Below are 23948 nucleotides of genomic sequence, written 5' to 3' on the forward strand. Positions count from 1 at the left end.
AGTCCTTCTATAGGGTTTGTTTGAATGGAGTTCTCTATCTCTTGGTGGTGATCTGCTGCCTTTGATGAAGTTTGTTGTCTTCTATTAATGATCTACTACCCTTTAATGTAGTTCGCTGTTATCAACTGCCTTGAATATATATTTCGCTTCCTTAGAATATATTTCGCATCTTCTTGCAAAACTAAATGAATGATGTTATGTGAAGTATATGCTTTATTTATAGGAGTAGCAATACTTCTTAATCATGTCGGCCTTCTTTGCAAATTAAACATATTAATTTATTTAATTCCTTTTAAGCGAAATGGATAGGGTCGGCCCTATCATGGAGGCGTGTTGGGTTTGGATGTAGCGTGGAGACCTTTTAGGTGGAGCCGAGAGGTATGGGGCCTGGCCCTATATGTTGGAGAAGGGATTGGCCCCCTTAGGCGGATTCCAATGTTGCCCAAGGCAATTGGAATCCGCCAGCCCTAATTACAAACAACAGAACTATGGGGCCAAGATCATGGAGCCAAGATGCTTAGCATTAAAAAAATAAAAAACAGACCTAGCCCATTTATATCCTTTACTGTCCATTGTGTAGCCAAAGGAATCCTTGGCTTTGCGATTGCACTGTCTCTCATTAGATTATTTGGTAGATCGGGATTGAACCACTTTAGAATGCCTTGTAAAAGCTATAAGAAAAGTACACACACAAACCCCCTATCACATACAACGATTCAAATGCATATGAAATGCTATGAAGCAAAACTAAAAATCTGCAAACAAGAACCTGACTTCTTTCATTCAACAATGTGAGAAATGAGACTGTGTCTCTACAAATCATCAAATACACAGTATTGCAGCCTCATGGGCTGATTAAAACTCATGAAACATGACTTAAAAATCAGTCCAAATACATTTAGAATCATGGAAAAATAACCTCTGAAATTTCTTCACCAAACAAGTTCTCCTCACTAGCAAACTCAGCTCTCTAACCTGCAAAACTTCATATAGACCTGTAAAACTTTGTCAATGGCTTACTATAGCCATACTGCTGCTGCAAAACATCTTCACCACCAGCAACAAGAGTCAAAAATTACCTCTTTCTAATATCAACCCTCACACCTGCCAATCTTGACTTTAACAAATGAAAAGCCAACTTCAATCTCCACTTCCTAGAATAATATTACATTTCATTTCACTGAATTTGTCTCCCAGAAAATGCTACGCCTAAATGCCTACCTCCTCATTTGCATGCATTAAATGACATCTCACATGCACAAACATGCTCTTACAATTTCATAAAAGATTTGCCTCTTGTCTCATTCTTCTGCTGGCTGGCTCCTGGAACAGAAAACTGCCAAACATGCACCTAGGTGTCCACCTTGTCATAAAGATTGTCATAACGTGGAACCTCCATAATCATGCAATGTGTCTATTTTGGGTCCACCAAAGGTGTGAATTGTCTTCTTCCAAAACCCCATGCCTAACTCCTTCAGATTTACATTAAATTACATACAATTCATCGGCATCCAAATGCTCAGAACTAAATTTAATTTATTACAAATATGCCAAAATATTTGCTGAAATATTTGGCTCTATTAAATACATAAAATCCATGTAATGTCCCCTTCTCGTTGATGACCTCCCAGTGGTCCATTAGCCTATTCCTGAGACCCGTAGGCTAGGTGGAATGAAGAATGAGGGTCCAGCATTGATGAGGCGAGAACTTACTATTTTTAGTAAGTCAGGGAATGGCTATTTTGGTGATATTATCCTATTGAGCTCTCCATGCTCTGTCACTGGGCGAGAAGATCATGTTTTTCAGAGCAGTAGTTCATGACTTACTATTTTTAGTAAGTGGCAGTATGGCATAATTCTATTTCTGGCAGTGGACAGGGTCCTGATCCTGCAGCAGTTCAATGGTCTTCCTGGCTCAGTTTCATCCTGGTTTTGACAGTAATCAGTACGGGAGTCATATGTGACACAATTAAATATTATTTCCTTATCCTAAGGTTTAATATTTAATTAATTTGATCAATTACTACTGATTTATTGAATTTGGGATTAATGCCTAATATCTCCTAAGTGCTAGGCGAAATTTATGTCTAAGAAGGGGGCGTCAAAATTATTAAGGGAGATATTATTTTATTTTCATCTCTAATGTTTGCCAAGTGAAAAATTGTGGTCCTTGCTTTTTGGCATGAGGATTGACTTGTGGGATGGCACCACTCTTGAGGTCCACGTGAGATGGAATGAAATGCAAATGGAGAAAGATGAGTTTGAAGCAATTTGCATTTGGATTTGGTGGTGTGAAGTTATAAATAAGAGCCTTGGGCTCCCATTCTGGTTATCTTGAAAATTTGAAAATGTTATGCTATCAGTTTGGCGACAGAACTTTTGAGGCTTCGGAGTGCGTCTCCCTAGTGCTTCCCGGTTTCGTACTTGAAACATAGTACCTAGCTGTGTGTTGTAATCTACTATATTCTCAAAGCATGTCTTAGTCATTTTTGGTGTTGGAATGATTTTGGGAACTTGCTGGTTTGCCTGTGGCTGAAGTGCATTTTCGATCACACCTCTCTGTTGAAGCGACTGACCGTTATGGGTATTGGCTCTTTCATCCTTCCCGGTACTGGCGATATACACTGTAAGTTTGTGGCATCTTTAGTTAAGATTTGAATTTTCTAGACAAAATCGAAATTCCTAAGCTAGGCGTGGGTTTTTGAATTGCATTGGGATGCGTGCAAAATTAATAATTGAGTTATGGTATCATCTCTTTGGTTGGTTGTCATCGCAGTTAGTCTAGTGTGGGTTTGGGACTGATTTTGGGGATTTGGATGTGTATTGAGAGAGTTGTGAGCTTTTTTGAGTTTTCTTAGGCTGCTAGTTTTGCAATTCCAGCCTACAGATTCGATGTTAGCAGAAATTCATATTCTTATTGGGATAATCAACATTACTCTCTTCTCATATCATCTATTTTTGTAAGGTTAAGTAGTAGTACTACTAACCAGTTCTGTTTTGTAATTCTCATCCCGCTAAAAAGTGGAAGAGGCTGCCTATTATCAAGCAAATTGTAATTTCAGTCCTCCCACTACATAAGTGGTCGAGTGATATCGAAGTGTAGTGGTCCTCCCGCTGCATAAGCGTTCGAGTTGAGATTCTTATGTAATTGCAGTCCTCCCGCTGAAATATTGCAGTTGAGTGATTCGTATTTTTGTGTATCTCACTTTGCTGGTTCGCCGCCAAGTTTTCTTGCTTTCCCGCTGGATAAGCGGAAGGGGCTGGCTTGCCGCCCAAGCATTGCATTGTTTTCAGTTAATTAAGCTAATGATCCCCTCAACACCGTATGCTCTCACCTTCCCACATTGGGCACTTGGTGATCAAAAAGTGGAAGGGTTACTTTCCCAGCATGTTTCAATTTATGATTTCTAACCTTAACGGGTTATCTTCTTGTTGATGACTATTGTTGGCCTTAAAAATAAAAATAAAAATAACTGGGATATTACAATCCACCTCAAGTGTACATTATTCCACCTAGGACAAACAACCAAACATGACAAATAAAACTGAAAAATCCTATTGGATAATGCTGATTGCCACTGTACCAAGGATGCTCCTGCATCAAGGAGGCCTTTGCAAGTTTATGAAGAATTCAACTTCTAGAGAAACGTTTCACCATGCTTGGTTGAAAAATTCTTGGTTGGTGTATTTGTATAATTAGTGTTTACACCAATGCAGCATTGCAATCTAGGATATACCAGGATAAAGAGGTAGGTGAGTGGTGCAGGAAAATACGGAGAACTAAAAAGGTTGTGAATTATTGTAGTTTTATGTAAAGCTTGAGAATTCTATTGCAAAATCTTCCTTCTGTTTTCTTGCCAAACTTATTTTTCTCTTATAAATGTTTTTTATTCCAACATTTTAGAACTATGATGGAATGCACCATTTGCAACTTCAGTTATCACTATGGTGATAATGGCACAGGGGACATGTGTTCTTGGGTGTTCAATTATGGGGAGTGTTGGGGTAATTGAAGTCAGAAATATATATGGTTCGTGTGTTTGTAGATTACCAAGACATTGTAAAATGTATTTAGGAAACATGGAAGATGCAAGAGTCAAGAAAGTTATGAAGGTGAAAATATCCATAACTGGAAAGGTCTCCAGTTATCAGTGAGTGTTGACCACCAGGAAAGTTATGAAGCCGAAAGTTTAGGGAATTGGAAAGAGTAATTTATAAATGCAGTTATTGTTTTGTTAAAGGAAACCTGGAGTGCTTATTGCAACTCTAAGAATCTTCCTTATATTATGTGCTAGCCATCCTTCTTTTTCTCCAAAAGAGTTTGTTTTCCTTGTAGATTGGGAGAATTGAACTATTGTGGCTCTAATGTCTTTTCTGTTGAATAGGAGAATTGGTAGCTATGATTTTCGAAGGGTAATTTATGAATGTATTTATTGTTTTGTTAATGGAAACCTGGAGTGCTTGTTGCAACTCAAAGAATCTTCCTTATATTGTGTGCTTGTCATCCTTCTTTTTCTCCAAAAGAGTTTATTTTCCTTGTAGGTTGGGAGAATTGAACTATAGTGACTCTAATGTTTTTCTGTTGAATAGAGAATTGGTAACTCTGATTTTCAAAGGGTTGAGGATTGCTTCTAACTCCCACCCCGCCCTGGTGAACTTAAACCATTGTGGCTCTATTGAGATCAAAGCCTTTTGAACCCTCTCAGGCGTATATTGATTCAATAGATTTAAATGGTTTATTCATTTATTATACAAACATCTGCTTCACAATAGGTTTTTTTAACACACCACATGCCCCTCCTAACACTATCAAGTATGTGTCTCGGTGTCATAAACATGTTCCCTCTTAGTTTTAATAAAAGATGAATGAATGAGTAATACACCAAGGTATTCACTACAACCACATTACCCTAATTATTAGATTTTCTTATAGTCCTCTCGTGTTCCATCAACAAAATTTAGAAAGTTTTCTGTTTCTTTATTAAAAGTATACACTGGAACGTGATCTTGTAATTAATCTTGCATTACCAAACTCTATTTTGTCATTGCTTCAAGAGGTAATTATAGAGCCAATGGCTATCGACTTATAATTTTCTCTTCAGATACGTTCTTATTTTTCATCTCTTGGTGTGTCATAGTAACTGTTAAAATAAAAATCTTGATTTGAACTAGTGCTGAACTGTCATCTGGACTCTTCAATGATACTGCAAATGTTTGTAGCTTCTTGCAATCAATATCGATGATCTCTAATGCCACTAAATCTCATTAACTCTGAACTTACATTATATCTTGACCACACAAAAAGCTCGAACTTAAAAGTAGTTATCTCATGAATATGTATCTATATTATGTTTGCAACACATTACCTCCATTGGCCACCATATTTGCTTTCTCAATTGCTTTCCTAAATAAAAGAATGCCATTAAGATTCACTTGCCAGTTGCTTCTTTCACTTAAATTTTCTGTCAAATGTGGGTTTTAGTGCAATATACCTTCATTTATTGTGCCCTTAAACCTTATATATTGGGACCATTACTCCAATCTCGTTTCATCACTTTGCTGCATTATTTAATATTCCCATATTCTATGGCTTTTTGTTGGTAATTATAATGGTACCATGTCAGCACCAGAGAGATCTAACATGTGTTCTAGTTCTTGAAATGTTTTGCTAGATATGCATTGGCAATCTATTAAATGGTAGGTTGTAGCATGTCTTCATATATAAATTCAGCTATAAGGATGATAACAGATAGCACATGTATGTCACTTCTTGGAAAACACTTCCAGTACACCATGAACAATGTAACCTCGTATCTATGCAGTGCCTTAGATGCTTCAAGGACCTAGCTACCAGAATAGCATTCCACTAAATACAGCGATCTTTACACAAAAGCACATATATATATGATGATGACAAATTCAACCTTACATAAAAAGTCATCATAACAATAGATTGAAAGGGTCACTAATACCTTGCAACGCACTGCAATATTAATGGCATCCGAAGGGCGAAGGTCAAAGCTGACTTGTTCTGTTTCATCTCCTATCTGGCATTTTCAGAGGCATCAAATCAGAAAAAAAAATAAACTTGAGTTCATTACATCAATACATTAAATTTTACAAAGAGACAATTGATGGTTCATGCATATGCCTTGTTCAAGTATAATTGTGCAAAGTAGGCCTGATTCACTCTCTGTGTTACTCGAACAAGCTTCACCTGGCATGATGTTTATTATGTTGCATCAGTAGGATGTCAAAAGTAATCCTGCATATGAAAAAGGAAAAGCATGGCCCTTGTAGACAGGTGCTCCTCATAACTTACTTCATATCCCATTTTGTCAATCATGTCCTTCAGAATATGATATACTGTTGGTCTAGCCTGTAACAAATTTACAGTTCATCTCTGTAAGTTATAAACAAATGCTTCTATAGACATAAGATCACACAAAGCAAGCAAGAAAACTCTTATCAACTGTAGAACTCACAACTTGTACATCGCGCAATGCTTCCATCAACATCATACAGGATGATTCTACTGCAAAACATAATGGGATAAACAATCAGTTCCCTACAAGAAAACAATGAAAAAGAGCTATATTATAGGCCATTGATACACCAGGATCAAGCAGTATAATATTATGGTAAGCCCTTGCATTTCCTCAAAAATCAGTTCACGATAATACAAGCTGAAAAATCTTATTCCATTCGCAAACAAAATTCACCCGTGGTTTCTTCTTAGAATTCCATGGCAAATCCCCTGCCCTCTATATAGAACCATTGCCAGACATACTCAGCTCATGCAATCCATAAGCTACCCACACAATATAAATACATACCTATATCCTGAATGTGAGTCAGAACCAAACTAATTCATGGAATGAACTTGCCTAAAGAAAGACTGTCTAAAATAAATCAGCCAACCTCATCATAAGCCTTCCAAATGTTTTACTGTTAGAAAAGAGGAATATAATGTAAAAAAATTCAATCTGAATACACATCTTATGAAAATTTCGCAACACAAAGATAAACATTCTCAAGAATCCAAATCCCAAGGCGTACTAGAAGAGAATTTGATCTCATTAGAGAGATAAACAAGATGAAACATGCATCTCAAGATACCACTGCAAATGCACGACAAGAATTATAATTTGCATGCATATCAATTTTTCCTTTTCCTAAATTTCAGAATGAAGTCATGCATATTAAAGTAATATCATATTATTTAATGGTCATTTAGGAGTTTAGTTTATTTAGTTAGTTTCTATTTTAGTTTTTGTTTACAATTGTTTCATTTAGAAACATCATCGTGTAATTGCCTATATGTACACTATCGTTTTCATAATTGATTCAAGCAAATTACCATTTCATAGTATCAAAGTGGCTGAAGTTTTTGGAATTTTTTTTTTTTTAAGAAATTCAAGGAATTTTCTTTTAAAAAATCGGTTGTCTTTCTGAAAATTGTGGAAAATAAAAATCATGTTTTTTATGTTGAAAGTTCGTGGTCTTTCTCTGCAAGATCGCGCGATTGTGTGTTTCTTGGGCGCGATGGATTTATTTGTTTGTTTTGTTGTGACAGGTCACGTTTTCTTCCACATCATTTTCTCTAGCCGTTTTTTCTCTACGCATAAAGGGTTTCTTGTTGTTCGGCGCAACCTTTTCTTCTTCCTATGACATCTCTCCATCATCGTGCGATGGATTCGCATGGTTTTTTTTAATTGCGTGCAATCTTGTTTCTGACCGTCACGACTTCATTTTTTAACATGCGTGAGGGGTTTTCCTCCTCTGGTTTTTGCCGCCACTAGGTTTGTTTTCTGCTCGCAAGTGAAGGGGTTTACTACTGCATATCGCCTTGAATCTTCTAGTACAATTTTCCCTAATTTTCTGCGACTCGGGTTTTTGAATGCAGCTAAGTTTTTTGAACTCGTCTAGGGTTTCTGATATCTGGGTATTTCCTCATGCGGCCTAGGGTTTGCAGCGAATTTTATACACTCCTAGCCCTTCCATCTACAAAATAAAAATCAATTTTTTTTTAACACATGCCTCGAGATTCGTACCTTGGGATTTGTGCAAGTGTTGTCAAGTTAACTGTTTTTTATTAGAATAATATCTTAGTTGTTTATTATTTAATGGTCAATTTTGTATTCTACTGTAAATATTAGATGTTTCTAATTTTGCTTCTATTATTGATTGTTTCATAATGGAAACAACGGTCTTGTAATCTTATAAATGATCATTTGATCATTCATTTTATTCATTCAATATTTTACCAATTACTTGTGTATGGTATCAGAGCAAGTCGATGTGATTTCATAAAATTTGGTGAATTTTTTAGCCTAAACTGATCTAGAATATTTTTAAGAAATTTGTTCTTCAATTTTTTATGAAAATAAATTATTCATTGGAGTTTGTTTAAGCGTTGTTTTCTGTGTTCGTGGGCTTCTGTTTGCAAACCCACGTCTGTTGGTTTGTGGCTCGGAGGCAAGCATTTTTCGCGGACATTTGAGGTGTCAATTTTTCTCTATACAGCTTGCACGCAATTTGCATCCACGATTTCATCTAGTTTTCTTCCATTTTGGGGTATTGTTTTCACCAAATCGAGCAGTTTTGTGGACGAACCAGATCTTGTATTGACCCTTATAATTTTCGCGACCAGTTTTTTACCTTGTTTTTCGCGAAAAGTTTTCATGCCGTGCGCAACAACCCTTCTTTTCTTTGCTTGCGACAGGTTTTTTTGTTACGTAGTTTCTTTGTTCGAGTTTTTCACTGCTCAAGCAAAGGTTTTGTGAGCGTTCTCTAGAATCCCACACCATTTTTTTGGCAAGGTCACGTTTTACAAACGGGTCAAGGCACCCTTATCTCTATTCAGGTGCCTCTTTGTTGCCTACAATGTGGATTTTTAGGCTCTTCTGTCCACGGTTTTTTCTTAGAACTTGCAACCCACACGAATTCCTTCAAGTTCTTTTCAGCTCTGTGTTTGCTCTTGTATGCCCTGGTTAGGGTTTCCAAAGGTCCGGAGGGCTCTCTAGTTGCATGGGTTGTCTAATTTTTGTCCTTAAAGAAATAAAGTTGGTTTTTCTAATTTTTGTCCTTAAAGAAATAAAGTTGGTTTTTCCAATTTTTCTCCATAAAAAATTAGTTGTGGGTTTTTATAATTTTTCTACTTAAAAAATTCTAGAAGGGTTTTACCCTTTTTTCCTCAAAAACAAAGTTTTGTATGTCGATCCATATCTCGGATTATGTGCCAGCTACTCTCTAATGTTTCAGTTTCTGGGTTTTGTGCGATTTTCTCCTTAAAAATCGTTTATGGGTTTTGATTGATTTTTCTTCTAAAAAATTGTGGTGTCTTGCAGCTGTTCTGGATCCACCTAGAGTTGCTAGGGCAACAATCTGCACAAGGGTTTGCCAATTTTCTCCTCCAAATCGTGGTTTCAGTTTGAGAAGCTGCTCTCGGTATCTCTGGCTACAAGGAGGGACAGTTTTGTTTCCCAACATTAGGTTGGACGAATCTCAATTTATTTTGGTTGTCTTGGTCATTTCTAGAAGTTTTGCAGAATCAAGATCTCAGTAGCAGGCTCATTTTGCAGAGTGTTCTGAAGAGAATACCTAGGGAAAAGATATTTTTTACAAAAAAAATTCTCTACTTTTCATTTTTTCCATGTGTGAAACACAATCCTTAATGTTCGATGAAAAACCTACATTCATAAGAAATAAAACATAAATATATTAAAAAATATACTATTTGGAAAGCTTATAATAAGGACTATATAGAGGGGTCGAACCATTTACTATATGAAAAAAAGAAAACATTAAGTCCAAGCCTTGGTGTTTTTTATAAAATCTGATATGGGTCGAGTGCTTTATAGAATCCAAATGTAAATAGCATGCATACATGTTGAAGTCCGTTTTGTTTCTGAAGGAGTTTATGATTATTCAATGTGAACCGACAAGTGGAAATGTGCAGTGATACAAAAGAAAAAAAATCAATTTAAAAGGGTGTTTGTGTGCAGCGTAATTAGAGAACTGTTAAAAAACAGAGACTAAACATTATTATCGTCTTCAGCACGATCTCTATATATGATTGACATACAGTTGCAGGCTAAAAAAGGATGTGTTGCACAGAACGTGAGTGGAGGAAATCTATCGATTTAGAGAAAGTTCCAGCACAATTCTTATCAGGTTAGTTGTAATCCCTCTTCAACCAGTAAGGTGTTTATCATGCATGAGTGTTGAGAGAGATATATATTGTATCGAGCATTAACTATATATATGAGATTACAACTGTGGGAAGGATATGAATAGCTGATTAAGGGTGCAGAGATAAAAAGATAGAGAAGTTGAGCTATTTAAATGTTTTATTGACTGATATTCAGGGTAATGCGATGACGAAGTATGAAAAAAAAGAGTTCTATGGCAGACTTGTGATCAAATTGTAGAAGTTGTGAAAAAGAGAGCATAATGAATTGAAGAAGAGAAACATATCAAAATCAGAGGTATTGAGGTCGGTACCTCATTTTGGTGAAGTTGGTGCTTCATCATTTAAGTTCGTGCTTTGAGGAGAGTTGGTGCTCACTTGTGTAATCTAGGTTGGTGCCTAATTCTTGTTAATGAAAGCTATTGTGTGTTGTGGTTTTCTATCCGAAAGGGTTTTCCACGTGAAATTTGGGATTCTTGTGTCTATGCCTAATCTCTACATTTCATTCTATGAGCTTTCAAATTTAAAAATTTAAAATACTGATTCACATGCCATATCCTCCCCACACCCCCCACCTTCTCAGTATTTTTTGTGTGTGTTTTATAGTACCCTTGTCATCCTTGAGTTTATTTGCATCAACAATAATTATTAGTAATTTCAGTATATTTATTTTTAGTAATTATTGTTGATGCAAATAAACTCCTTTGGAGTCATTGGACGTCTTTGAGTGCTCACCCATTGTCACTTATTCAAGATTATTCAATAAATTCCCTCTTTTGGTTGGGTGTTAGACTCCTGGTATGTTCATTATGCCTTATGGAATAGTTTCCTAGATTCAGGAAGTTATTATGTTGCTGTCATATAAAATCAGAATTCTGAAGTTTAAATCAGTCAACTGAATTCTTGCATTTTGCTTTCCAAGTGTTGGTTTATTGGCATTTGATAATGGAAAAACACTATGCATTTATTACAAGTCTATTAATTTTATGGCACTCTTCAATTTTGATTTTTTTTTTTCTATTTCTAAAATTATTATTTTCAAATTTGAATTTTGATTTACAATTTATTAGCTCTTCACTCTCACTTTGCCTTAATAATTGTTGATTCCTCTTCATCTAAATGAAATTGGAATAAATATTCCATTCACTCAATGAAGTGCAACCTATTGGCATCAAGTAAAATACAGAGGCTAGTTTGCGTGCATTCCAACTTGAGTCTACTTACAAACACAACAAGGAAGGGGCAACAAAGATATGGAATGTAAACCTAGAGTGAACCAGCTTGTATGATTCTGCTGCAACACAATCCTCACTTTTGGAGGAGTTGGATAGCCAGCATACTTTCATTGCAAGTGACAATGGGGTTACATGTGGTCCTATTCTACCTATATAATTTAACGTCAATGATGGTGACAATGTTGATCTTGATGATATCAAATTACCATATTGAATTTCAAATTTGTAATATTTATGCTAGTTTTGTTTAGCATATGCATAATATTTGGTATTCCGAACTTAATTCTTGATTTTAGCCTGCAAATATGTATATATTTCTTTTTTTAATATGTTTTTTATATAGATGTACCCAAAATGTACACAATGCCAAAAACAATACATTGCAACAGCATACTATACTCATACCTTTACCTAATTCCAAGTCAGCAACTTAGGGAATAAATGAAGAAGGTGGTGTCTATACTAAATTCCTTTGAAAGAAAACCCACAGAAGTCATGATGAAAGAAAAACATGAACGGCAAAGTAATACTTTTTGTTTTTGGGTAGCACAAGATTATTGAAGACCCCAAGGTGTTAGAGTTTGCACCCAATAAAATGTGGTGATAGTACAAGAAATCTCTATGAGAAGTGAGGATAAAAGGGCAAGGGAGAGGTAAAGAAATGAGAAAATATGGTTTCCAAGTTGGTAGAGCCGATAATACATCCTAGAATGCATGCACTATGGTTGAAGGAGCTTCAAGTCCTGAGACTAAAGCATGGAGAAGAGCAGATTGCCTCAAGAGGCAATGAAAGAGTGAAGTTTTCCTATGAGCAACTCGATCCTGTTTTGAAGAATTGCATAGGAGGAGAGTTTGCAGCTTACATCTTGCAAAGAGAAGATGGTACTACAAGGATGACCATAAAGAAGATGAGAGATGCTAAATCTCATGATTTTTCTATGCTAACTATATTGCAAGTGAAGCTGAGCGTGCAGCAAAAGATGACATGAAGGCACAAGAGTTGCCTTGTGCAACTAAACATTGTCTTGCAAGGTGACAATGTGAGTGAAAGAAGCCTTATCTAATATCCCCACAATTTTTTTTTTAAATTTTGCAATTTACAACACAACAAGGACCCGTTAGCGTTAGCAAAGAAAATATAATAATTCTGAAAACAACAACCCTTCCACTTTTTGATCACCAAGTGCCCAATCTGGGAAGGTGAGAGCATACAGTGTTGAGGTGATCGTTAGTTGCAAAATACTTAGAATTATTACAATGCTTGAGCGGCAAGCCAGCCCCTTCGGCTTATACATTTGGATACTGAAAACACTGAAAATCACTTGGCGGTAAACCAGCCAAGGACAAGCTAAGAAACTAAAAATAGCAATCACTCAACCACTTTTCAACGGGAGGATGATTATTACAACAGAGAAAAGATCACTCTACCACTTATGCAATGGAAGAACTAGGAATGAAAACAACAATCACTCTACCGCTTGTGCAGCGAGAGGACAATATTACAAAATCCAAATGTAGGCGACAAGCCAGCCTCTTCCATTTTTCAGCGGGATTTGCTTTACAATCCAAAAATGGCTGATAGTACTACTATCTAGCCTTACAATGAGAGATATGAATCTTAGAATAGAGAGAAGATACTGTCCACTACAAATGAATAATTCCAAGCTAAACACACTTAACAAACTCAAACACACCCAATGAGAAATAATAACACACAACTAACTCCTATTCTGAAAATATAATTTGCAGTACGCATAACACGCAGAAAACAGCCACTACCTAAATCACTGAAATGCTCATAACTCGCCCAAAACACCACCGAATGACACAAGAACAGAAGCAAATGAAAGATAGGATAGAGGCGACAAGACTAGAACCCCAACCCTACAACATAGATGCCAAAAACCTTAAGCACACAACCCAAGGCAGCCAAGAAGTGGTACGACCCAGCTAGATAGTACAATTTGCATTATTAAATTCCATGGTGCAAATTAAGATCTGTAAATTGGTAGACTTCATCGCCTGGGGGGTAGAAATAATCAGAGCCAGTACCCAGAATGATTCGACCAACACGCCAAGACCCACGAACAGATTTCTACATCAGCACACGCACAAACCAGCAGCATAAACACTTAGAAAACACTCCAAACATCTGAAATTGACACATGAATCTGCAACATTGTTCTTCAATCCACTCCTCTAAATGAAGAGAGGTCACAAGCTCAACTAGTTGATGTATTGCAAGCAAAAAATCAAGCGGCAGCTAGGAGGTATGCATTCCCCGAAGCTTCATTCCATATTTCAGCAACACTTCTTTATAATTTCTTCATGGATACCAAAATGAGAGCCCAAGGCTCTTATTTATAACTTTGGCCTGGCCAAATTCAAATTCAAATGCTCTCCAAATGCACCCAAACCAGATGCCATTACATTACACCCACATTTGGCGTTGCATTTCATTTCATTTTCCAAGCATATGGCGTCCAAGATAAAAGTCCCCTTCCTCTAGGCTCCAAGTTCAAACTTTTCCTTGATCCACAATTTGCAACATAAAAAAAAACATTATAACTTGAAACACTTTCATTCTTGGCACCTAACTTAGGAGAATTAAATAAAATCTTTTGAATAAAATATGCTTTTCCTTTCCTAAATCAACCATCATAATAATTAAATATTAAACTTTAGGATAAAGTACTAATTAATAAATCACTTGCAAATCATATACTGATCAATGCCAAATTGAACCATGAACTAAAGTGTTGAAAACCATCAGACTGAATTGGGTTGGAGCTCTACACTAAACTGCTAAAAATAGCATTGCCTAAAATGGTACTTATTAAAAATAGTAAGTCATCAAAACAACTCCAAAAAGTTTGCTCTTCAAACCCTGTGGATGAGCTCAAAAAACCCAGAAAAACTTAGAAACCCTGACAGCTGTCACCAACTTACTAAAAATAGTAATAAGTTCTGAATTCTTTTTCAGAACTAAATGCATGTCACACCTTTGTGAAGCTTTCAGAAAACCCAGAAGGAATCCACAATCAGAATCATAGAATTCCAAACAGTCAAGCATCAAACAACTCACACAGACCTCCTCAAAAGTAGGAAACCCTAATTTCTCCTTCCAGTTAGCCTACGGGTCTCCAAAATAGGCTAATGGTCCACTGAACTTCTCCTTACCTGAGAAGGGGACATTACACTTTAGGCTCTATGAAGCCCAAGTTTGACAAAATTAAAGTGATGTAAATGGGAAATAAGTTTTACAAAAGATGCAGAAAGATCAACTAGTAGAAGACTTTCTCCATGTAACAGACATGGGTAGAGAAAGGGATGAAGACATTCTCCATCTTGAGAGATGGGTAGGGATTGGTGAGGCAGCAGAAAAAGTTTCTAACCTGCTAATAGAAAATGATCCAAAGATTCTTTGGACAACAACAGAGGAAGCATGTCACCCAAGTGACATAGAGATAGAGGCAAGAGAAAAGAGGATGGTTACAAGTCATTCAGAATTGATGAAGAGTGCGGTACATGTAAGCTTTGACCACAGAGAAGATGAGGAGACTTTCAGACATCAAATAGTACCTTATATACACTTGAGCAACGAAAAGACAAATTTCTTCACAAGGCAGGCTTGAGGGGGTAAAAACAAATGGAGAGGAGATGAAGATTGAAAAATGAATATGTTGCAACAAAAGAGAATGCGGATCTGAAAAGCCACAGATATGAAGGTGATAAAAGAAAGGTGTCGATGCAAGGATAACTAGAACAGAATGTTGTTCTTCAAACAATTAGATACACCCTTGATCAACAAGGATAATGTAGAAGAGAGTGGAAGTATTTAAAGGGATATAGAAACTAAAGAAGAGATGAATGTGCAGTTTTTGTGCAAAAGAATGTATAGTTGTGTATGCAATCCACACAGAGGAATTGATGTTAGGACTTACAAAAACCTTCAAAATGAAGAGAGAGGAAACAAAACTCAAAACTGTAAACTGTAAAGGAGAGAAAAGCTGAAGAAGAGGACAAACATATAGCAGCAGCAAAAGAATATCCCTTAGAGGAAACAAGATAAAGGTGAAGGATGTGCTATTGCTGCATTGCACATTGAATTGCAAATGTGGCAGAAGTCCACATAAAGGTTGAGAGGGAACTCTCAGGACTCAAAAGGTTGAAAATGAGACGTAACAGTCAATCTGGAGCTAAGGGATGAAAGAAAATGTTTCTTCTGATGTAACTAAATTCAATGATGGAGCATGCTAAGATTTGAGTGTATTCTAAAAGAATGGTTCTACCACTCAACTCTATTTTGTAAGCACTGTGCTCACAAAGTTTACCTGGGACAAGGAGTATCCTAGTCCACAAGCAATCTTGTATCACCAAAACTGTTTGTCTCTAGTTTTAATTGTTATTTGTCTACTAAGCCTTTTTTGTCATACGTGATATTCAGAAAGCTTCTCTAAGTGGCTAAAAGTTGGATTAAAGTTACCCGTAGAAGTTCTCTTAGGCTACAGACGCACCTGTAAGTTTGTAACTGTAAAACAGAATGCCTACATCTTGTCTACAAGTTGCTACAAGTGTTATGTCTTATGCCTGAGTAGTATAAGGTCACTCGAGGATTGTTTTCTTGACTTCCTACAAATCATTGGGGCAACATTATTCTTTCAAAATTGCTATTGGAGCAATTTTTTTATTGCTTCAGCATCATATCATTTGATCTCTTGAAAAATGATCAAATCTTTATCTTTTCTTTATTTGTCAATACTAAGGCATCATAATCATTTCCATTAGAAAGGCATTTGTCATATTCATTTGGGTGAAGTTTTTCAAGGTTGATGTTTGTTGGTGACCATCCAAGTTCCCTAAGTAAGCAATGTTTTTAGTTCATAGGCAGCTATTACTCATTTTCTCTACGCAGACAGGTCATTTTCTTGGTCTTTGGATGTTTAGTGATTACACAGGCTGTATGTGGGCATTTTTTGATTGGCAGTCAATATATGGGCCGTTGGATAGTCATCTTGGTGACCTTTTAGTTGCCCAAATGGCAGAACCACTATTATGGAAAGACCCATCAACCTTCAAATAGGATTGTTCCTTTTAACAGGGGCAGATAAGAAAAAGGGTAAATCCTCAAAGCAAAGAAGAGGGGGAACAGATAATAGATAAGTAGATCTCCAGATAGAGGGTAGATAGAAGAATCCAAGATAGGGAATTTAATTTGTAACACAATCCTCTAGAACAACAAAAAGTCCTTGTTTTCATTCATTAATTATGTAAGCCTATCACAGGTCAACTGAAATTTATTACTCACGCTATAACTCAATGGTGTTTCAGATTAGTTGGGCATTGATTTATAACAAAAATTCAAAACAAAAGCAAAAAGCAAAAACCTCATAAAATTCAAGCAGCACTCAAACAATATGCCCAATGCTTTGAAAAGTAAATGAAAAGAACAGAAAGAATTTCAGAAAAGACTATTGAAAATGAAAATGACCAACGTAAATCATAAAATCTCTTCCAACCACTTACCTATTGCCTCACACTAGGAATTCTGCGTGCTTCGGATTTTGACAGGAAAATTTCCATTATTGCATGAATTTTGGCAAATTATTTATTAAGTAAAAATTTTGTTAATCAAACCAAAAAATCATGAATATATACATACCAACAATTATAGGAAGAAGAAGATCACTTCCATCTTCCATCTTAAGTATAATTGCAGACTGTGGACCATAATTGTTGTCAATACCAGCACTGGGATTGTTGAATACACACTTTAGATGCCTGCCATCTTTCATTATTATTGAGAAGCCATCTGACCCATTTTTCACCTCAGCTGTAGATGCAAATGTGAAAATAGATAACTGTAAAAAACTTAGAAGCAGAAAGCACGATAAAATCAAAATTAATCACAAACCAGAAGCAGAGATGATCCAATCATACTTTAAAATTTTTAAAGGGCGTAATTTTTGAGACATGATTATCCAAGATCAATCCAGTTTTTTCATCTTTGTCCATAAATACCTTTTTTTTACAAATTTTCCCTCAGTTTTACAATACAGATTTGGATTCCCTCCCAGAACAGATGCATGTCAAAATTTCAAGCTTTGCATAATTTTCAAGAAGCAGTTAATCCTCATTATTAAATTCTAACTATAGTCCTGCAGCCTTGAACCTGCATTTTTTGAAGTATTTGGAGCTTAGTTGAAGTAGTAAATATTATGAAACATGGCATGTGCCATGAAGGTTCCTATGCCCTCAAAGGCACTAATTTATGCTTGGCAGCATTGCTCCTCAACCCTACTGGGTGTTGTCACCTCTAGAACTCTATTCTGGTTTGAAAAGCAAAAAATACAAAATATTTTGGGCTGTGGCAGATTAAAATGCTTTAATTTTGACTCTGAGGCTTTTGTTTCTATGTTTGACACTTAGAAAGCAACCTTTCCTAAGAAGTCACAAAAAGTACTGAAATACAAATGTGTGCCTTAATAATATTCAATTGTAATATATGCCTTGCGAGGTAGTACCTCTAACAAAAATAAGGAGCATAAATTGTAAGCTAAAGTTGAGCCTAAAGTATTAATGGGGAGTCATGGGTCTCAGAAAGCAGTAATTTTACAGTTAAATCTATCTCTACACACTTTACTAGGCATGAAATAAAATGAAGACATTTTTTCCTCTTTTTTTTTTAATATTTCAGCATTTTTTAGTTTGATGCTATTTCCTGAGTTATCCCAAGTAATTGAATTCCATTTATACGTTGGTTTACCAAGTCAATCCCTTGTCCAAAACAATGATGTTATGGTCAAAGGCATAAAATCATGAATGCCAACATTCTTCTAACTAAACAGTTAAAGGCACAAGCTACATTTTTATTACTGAATATCTTGTGTCAAATATCTATTCCCTTAATATTTTTAATATCAACGCCAAGGAAACCCCATACTTTCACCCAAAAAAAACCTCTATACGTCAGATTATTTTCATTTGCAACAAAGGCAACCAGACATTAATTTTCCCCATCACATGTCAAAAACCTTTGAAATCAACAGATAAAGGCACCAAATATAATTACAAGAATCCAAAAAATATTTTGTCAAAATTTATTAACTCAAAAAAGCACTAGCTTTTCAAAAAGAAATTTTATCAATGTCCTTGCATAACCAAGAAGAGGTCAAAGGGGCTGGAAGATACATCAGGTACAATAGCAAAGAGCTAGGGTTAAAAATTACATTTATAGTAGGCATGAATCATAACTTTCCCAAAACAAAACAATGAACATAAATGAATCTATATTTTTAAATAATATTTTTATGGCATAAAAATAATCAAACCTGCATTTTCCATCAATACAGACAAAATTAGGAAAAACAGCTAAAAGGCACAAAAATGCAATTTTACTATTCATTAATCTTGAGTGCAATTTAATTTTCACAATCTTCAGCAGGATTATCTCCTACTTATAAAAATTTAAAAAAAAAAGAAAAACTAAAATCTCAACAAAAATAAATCTCTAATGTTTTCAAATAAAAATTATTAGACCCCAAATTTTCACTTTTAGGTCCGATGTTAGCACAAAGATTTAAATAAACTAAAATCCCAAAAAAGATAAATTAGTTACAGGCACTAAATATATAGTGTTGTTATTCCACACTTTTAGCCAAAAATCTGTTGACTCGGTCTTTCAATTATTATCTCCACAATAAAAAATCCTAGCTTACAAAAAAAAAATTAAAAATAATCAGTTACAAATAAAATACACGGTTTTTATTATTGCACATATTTATCCAAATTTATTGCTCAAACTTTCGAATTATTATCTCCAAGAAAACACCATATCTTGAAAGTAAAAAATAAAAAATCCAATAAATAAATATAAAAAACAAACGCACCCAACAAGTTTGGAGCAAGTTATGAGAGACGATGAGTTTCATGCCACAGACCCAAGTTCCATTCCTAGTGTCAGGGTACCTTGTTGTGACCATGGGCTCACCTTGATTTAGGAGTCAAACTTACAAGTTATGACAAGGTTAAAGCCCACCCCTGCATCACCATGAGGGCACACTGTAGTACAGTCAAGTGTAACCATATTACGAATCCAGGCCCACCCCCATGTTCTCTATGGGATCTGTCCCAATGTTATTCCCAAAATTTTGTCAAATGGGATGAGGTCAAGTTGTAAACTACTGGGCCTTCCATAATGAAGGCCCGTGTTCAAATCCTTGGGAGACAGTTTATATCATTAACTGTATGGATGTCGAAGGTTGAATCAAGTACATCACTGCATCCAATTCTATATATGGCACACCCAACAAACGAGGCCCAATTCAAGTTCTAAGTCAATTTAACAAAAGATATACTTCTCAATCCTGAAGGTTAACCTACAAGGCCAATTTAACAATCCAAAAAAATATTAGTTATAGGCACAATATACAATGTTAGTATTCCACATCTTTTACCAGAATTTACCAATTTGCCCTAGGGATGCATCTTTGGGGCTAATAAGATGCCCCCTCATCTAGGAATGCATCACTAAGGTTAATAAGACGTGCCCTTGTCCAAGGACAGTTTGGTAGCACGGAGACGGGAAAGACCATCATACTCCCCATCCCAAAAGTGAAAAAACAATTGGACCATGCCCCTAATTTGGGGGTGATTCTTAGGGCTAATGCCCCCCTTTTTAAACTATTGTTTTTGGATGGTTTGTCATCCACAATATCCAAGAGTTTTAATGCCATCCTATCCCCATCAAAAAACAGTAAGTGTAAGACACAAAAAAGAAAATTAAATCCTTTGTGAGGATGACAGGTGTGCAAGGCCCCCCAACCTAAAGATTTGTACTTAAAACACCCAAAAACCCTAGCCCATACTCATTTACGATTTCACTGTTTGCACTTTTCATTTTGTCAATTTACTTTGGCAAGCAAGAAGAGAAAGGAATCTGAAAAGAGTAAAAGACAGAAGAGGAGAAAAGTATTGGAAGAACCAATCCATCCATTTTTTTAGATCTTATTTCTTATAATCATATGGCATTTTACCATTTGTAACAAGTTTTTTTCTGTTTTTTATTTTCAGTTTGTTTACTTTATAACGTACAAATACTTATAACAACTGCTAGCTGCTATAAGTTGAATAAATAATACAGTAGGATTGAACTTAGTTCAAATATCACTATTGCATAAAAACATTAAAAAGTTTGCTGCTTTTAAATACATATCATTGAGTTTTGTTGTTATTTTGTTGTACTTCCTTTTAGGCTCAAGATGAGTTGCTTGAGTGACAATGGAGACCTTGATTTCAGTGATGAAAGAAAGGAAATGTGAGGGAACAAGTGATGATAGCCAAATCCCAAAAAAAAAGCAGTTTAATTGAGAGTGCATAACAATGTGATTGCCCTTCCAAGATGTTGGCATCACATGCCAAGGGTCCATTTGACAAGAAAAGCCTTTTGTGTCAATTTATAGTGTTGCTTACTGCTAACAAGGCAACTAATTCAAAGAGTAGTCAGAATGGAAATGTAACATCTACCCACACAGTTGGAAAGGAAGCATCATGAGGGATGGCCTTTGTGGGCAAACTCACTTGCATAGAGAGATTCTACTTCCTTCAAGGTTTCTACATGTGGAGATAGACCACCTGTAATTCCGACATTTTAGGTAAGTGGTGCAGAATAAGGGGAAATGTAGGGCCACCAGTTCTACATTGCAAACCCAATACAAATATGTTCCATGTGCTGACTGGACATGAAGCAGATCATACAATGGAAAAATTGTTTTTGGCCAATGGTATTCATTTCCATGTTGCTTGATCTCCTCACTAAGAGGGGATATAGCCAATGTAGGCAAAGCTGATGGCCAAGGTAATCCTTTTCATGTTCCCTTTAGCAAAACCACATTGAGGACCACAATCTAGGAAAGAAATGATTCCAAGGTTAAACTATTTATGGAGAAGATGAAGGCCAAATTGATATCGCATGGCTACAACATAATCATGGATGCACACAATACGCATTGGACACACACAATACGAGAGATATGTTTATTTATTTGTCTTAATAAAAAAAAATTTAGTGATAAAATTTGGAGGGAAATGCTGAAAAAAAGATAAGGAAATGTATGTGCCTGTGCGACATTTCTTCATTATACAGCGGCCACATAATTTCAGCATCCCCCTCCTCTCCTAAACACCCCACCTCCCCACTACCATCCCCACCAGCCCTTACCATCACCCTATTGTCACTGATTTTTTTACAGCTTGTTTTCAATATCTAAACTAGCAGCTTCACCACTACAATCATGGGTCTCGGGTTTGACTCCCTCCCCAGATTTAAGAGGGGGGACTGTTTGCGGGATGTGGATCCTCCCCGCAGGCGATTAGTCTCACTTCCCATTGGCTACGCCTCCTTTTATTTGCGCCTGCTCCTGGCTAAGCTTGCTCCCAACCCCCCCCCTCTCTAGTTTTCTATGGGCCCTACTATTCTAAGGGGCTGAACTGTAGGAAGAAAGACCAAGGTAAGGCAGGTTGGACGCTGGACTGAACCACAAGGATACCCTGTCGTAGCTAATAAAATTAAAAAAATTTAAAAAAAAAAAAAACCAAATTATCTTTTATGTTAAAGTTTACATGAGACCATCTGTGCTACTATAATTTATACAGGAAACTTAAATAGGTGGCCTCATGGAACCACCTATTTATTCCACTAAATTTTCATCATTACCTCTCAGAAAAATTCCTAGCTTATTACAAAATAAAAAATAAAAAACATCAGTTACAGGTAGAAAGTAGAGTGTCTTTTTTCCACATACTTACCAACAATTTATTTCTAATTTTTCAAATTATTATCTCCACTAAAATATTCCAGCTTATCCAAAATTTTCAATAAACAAAAAGCCGTTGCAGGCACAAAAAAAAAAAATTATTAATCTACATCTTTTCAAGAGATCTATTACTTAAAATTAAGGAGCCATTAACTCCAACCAAAAAACACCATATCCACATAAAATCGCATAAACAAACAATCCGAAAACTGGATTCAAAAGAAGAAAAACCAACCTGCTTCAATAACACTAGAATTGACATAATCTTCATCATTTTCACTGAAATTCTCCGCCATGCTTCCACTTCCGTTATTAGAAGACATGCTGGAGCTACACTGAACTTGCAGAAATCCTTTATGAGACGTCAATTTCACGAAATTGGCCTTAAAAATCCTAGCCCTGCAGCTATCCTGTTTACCTAACCCCCAAAATCTGTTTTTCAAAGAACTTATTCTCGTAGGCATCGCCGACATGTTCATCTCCTGCTTTACACATACGGACGGGCAAATCACAGGACTCTGCAAAGCAGCCATAGCGAAAAAGAATACAAGATATATATTTATCTACGAGATTCAAACCCGCGACCCTGCGAAGACTTTCAAAATCTTAAGAGAGAAAAAATCTTCGCGAATTATACACAGCGGCAGAGTTAGAGACAAGTTCAGACAAAACTTTATACAGCTAGAAGACAAGTTTATACAAATCTTTATACAGCTGAAAACCCTAAGGTACTATAGTACAGGATCTTTTTAGAGTAAACTTAAAGGGTAAAAGACGATTATGTACAGAAATTGCTCTGAAAATCACTAAACATAGAGAGATATTTACAGGAATATGGAAATCTTCATGTACTGTGGAAAACTCAAGCCTACCATGGAAATCTACGCCAGATTTCACTAAATCTTATAGAATTTTGCAAGAATGAAGAAAATCTAAGTCAATTTGGAGGATTTTTAAGCAGAATTCCGGAGGACAGACAATGAGGACATAGACAGAGTCGGACTGAATTTTCAATACTCCTAGAAAAACGATATCAGGGTCAAATTTCACGAATTCACACGATTTGTGCGAGAAGTTTTGCAGGATAGACGATGAGACTACTACGTCATGAATGCACCAAATTTTCAGTATATTTTACGAGAATAACAAAGACTCGGTTAAATTTCACTATATCAAGCTCCTTTGAAAGGATAATTTTGACGATTTTTACAGAGGGGACAAATTGATGAATCTGCGCTTGAATCCAAGAATAATTCGTGTATATAATGGCCTGGAAACGATCTAAACGTTTGTGCCCATAGAAAACTGGGTCTTTTTCAGTTCATATATGAACAAAAGCTGATAAACAAGTTGTTCAGATTTTCTTTTTTCTATTTTTAACTCCTTATTTACCATCTTACATCGGGTGAAAAACGGCGGCGCTCTTTTTTCACCGCATGGATAACGAAAATTGTCGATAAAACTACTCATAACTCGTAGAAAAAAATTTGATAAACTTGTAAAATTACCATTTCACGCGGAGTTAAATCATGCGGCGGGTGACAAATAGTAGGTAAGACTTTCCAACTAAGGAAGATTATTTTAATACTATTTTAGTAGATGCCGAAAAGGTAAAATGAGTGCGTGGGACCCGTGAATGGATATATTTTGGGCTAATACAATAATATAATTTATTGTATTTCATCTTTAATGATCATGCTGCCAGGG

The 23948-nt window shown here is 35.9% G+C and overlaps 1 protein-coding gene across 2 annotated transcripts in view; it reads right to left on the bottom strand.

The window, feature by feature from the left end:
* Window positions 1-23596, bottom strand: part of LOC131040780 (bifunctional nuclease 2) — a 74046-nt gene extending 50450 nt beyond the window's left edge. Inside the window, exons 1-6 of one of the 2 annotated variants that reach the window (XM_057973737.2) lie at window positions 22477-23589; window positions 17090-17260; window positions 6486-6535; window positions 6323-6379; window positions 6152-6217; window positions 5973-6047 (exon numbers count right to left, since the gene is read on the bottom strand). In XM_057973737.2, coding sequence (XP_057829720.1) covers window positions 5973-6047; window positions 6152-6217; window positions 6323-6379; window positions 6486-6535; window positions 17090-17260; window positions 22477-22774 — 717 coding nt within the window. In that variant the 5' untranslated portion in view covers window positions 22775-23589. Of the gene's footprint in view, window positions 1-5972; window positions 6048-6151; window positions 6218-6322; window positions 6380-6485; window positions 6536-17089; window positions 17261-22476 lie in introns of both variants that reach the window. The other variant, XM_057973739.2, reaches the window with a different exon arrangement.
* Between the last annotated feature and the right edge of the window lie 352 nt (window positions 23597-23948).

The sequence above is a fragment of the Cryptomeria japonica genome, chromosome 4, assembly GCF_030272615.1.
Source record: "Cryptomeria japonica chromosome 4, Sugi_1.0, whole genome shotgun sequence".
Taxonomy (NCBI): Eukaryota; Viridiplantae; Streptophyta; class Pinopsida; order Cupressales; family Cupressaceae; genus Cryptomeria; species Cryptomeria japonica.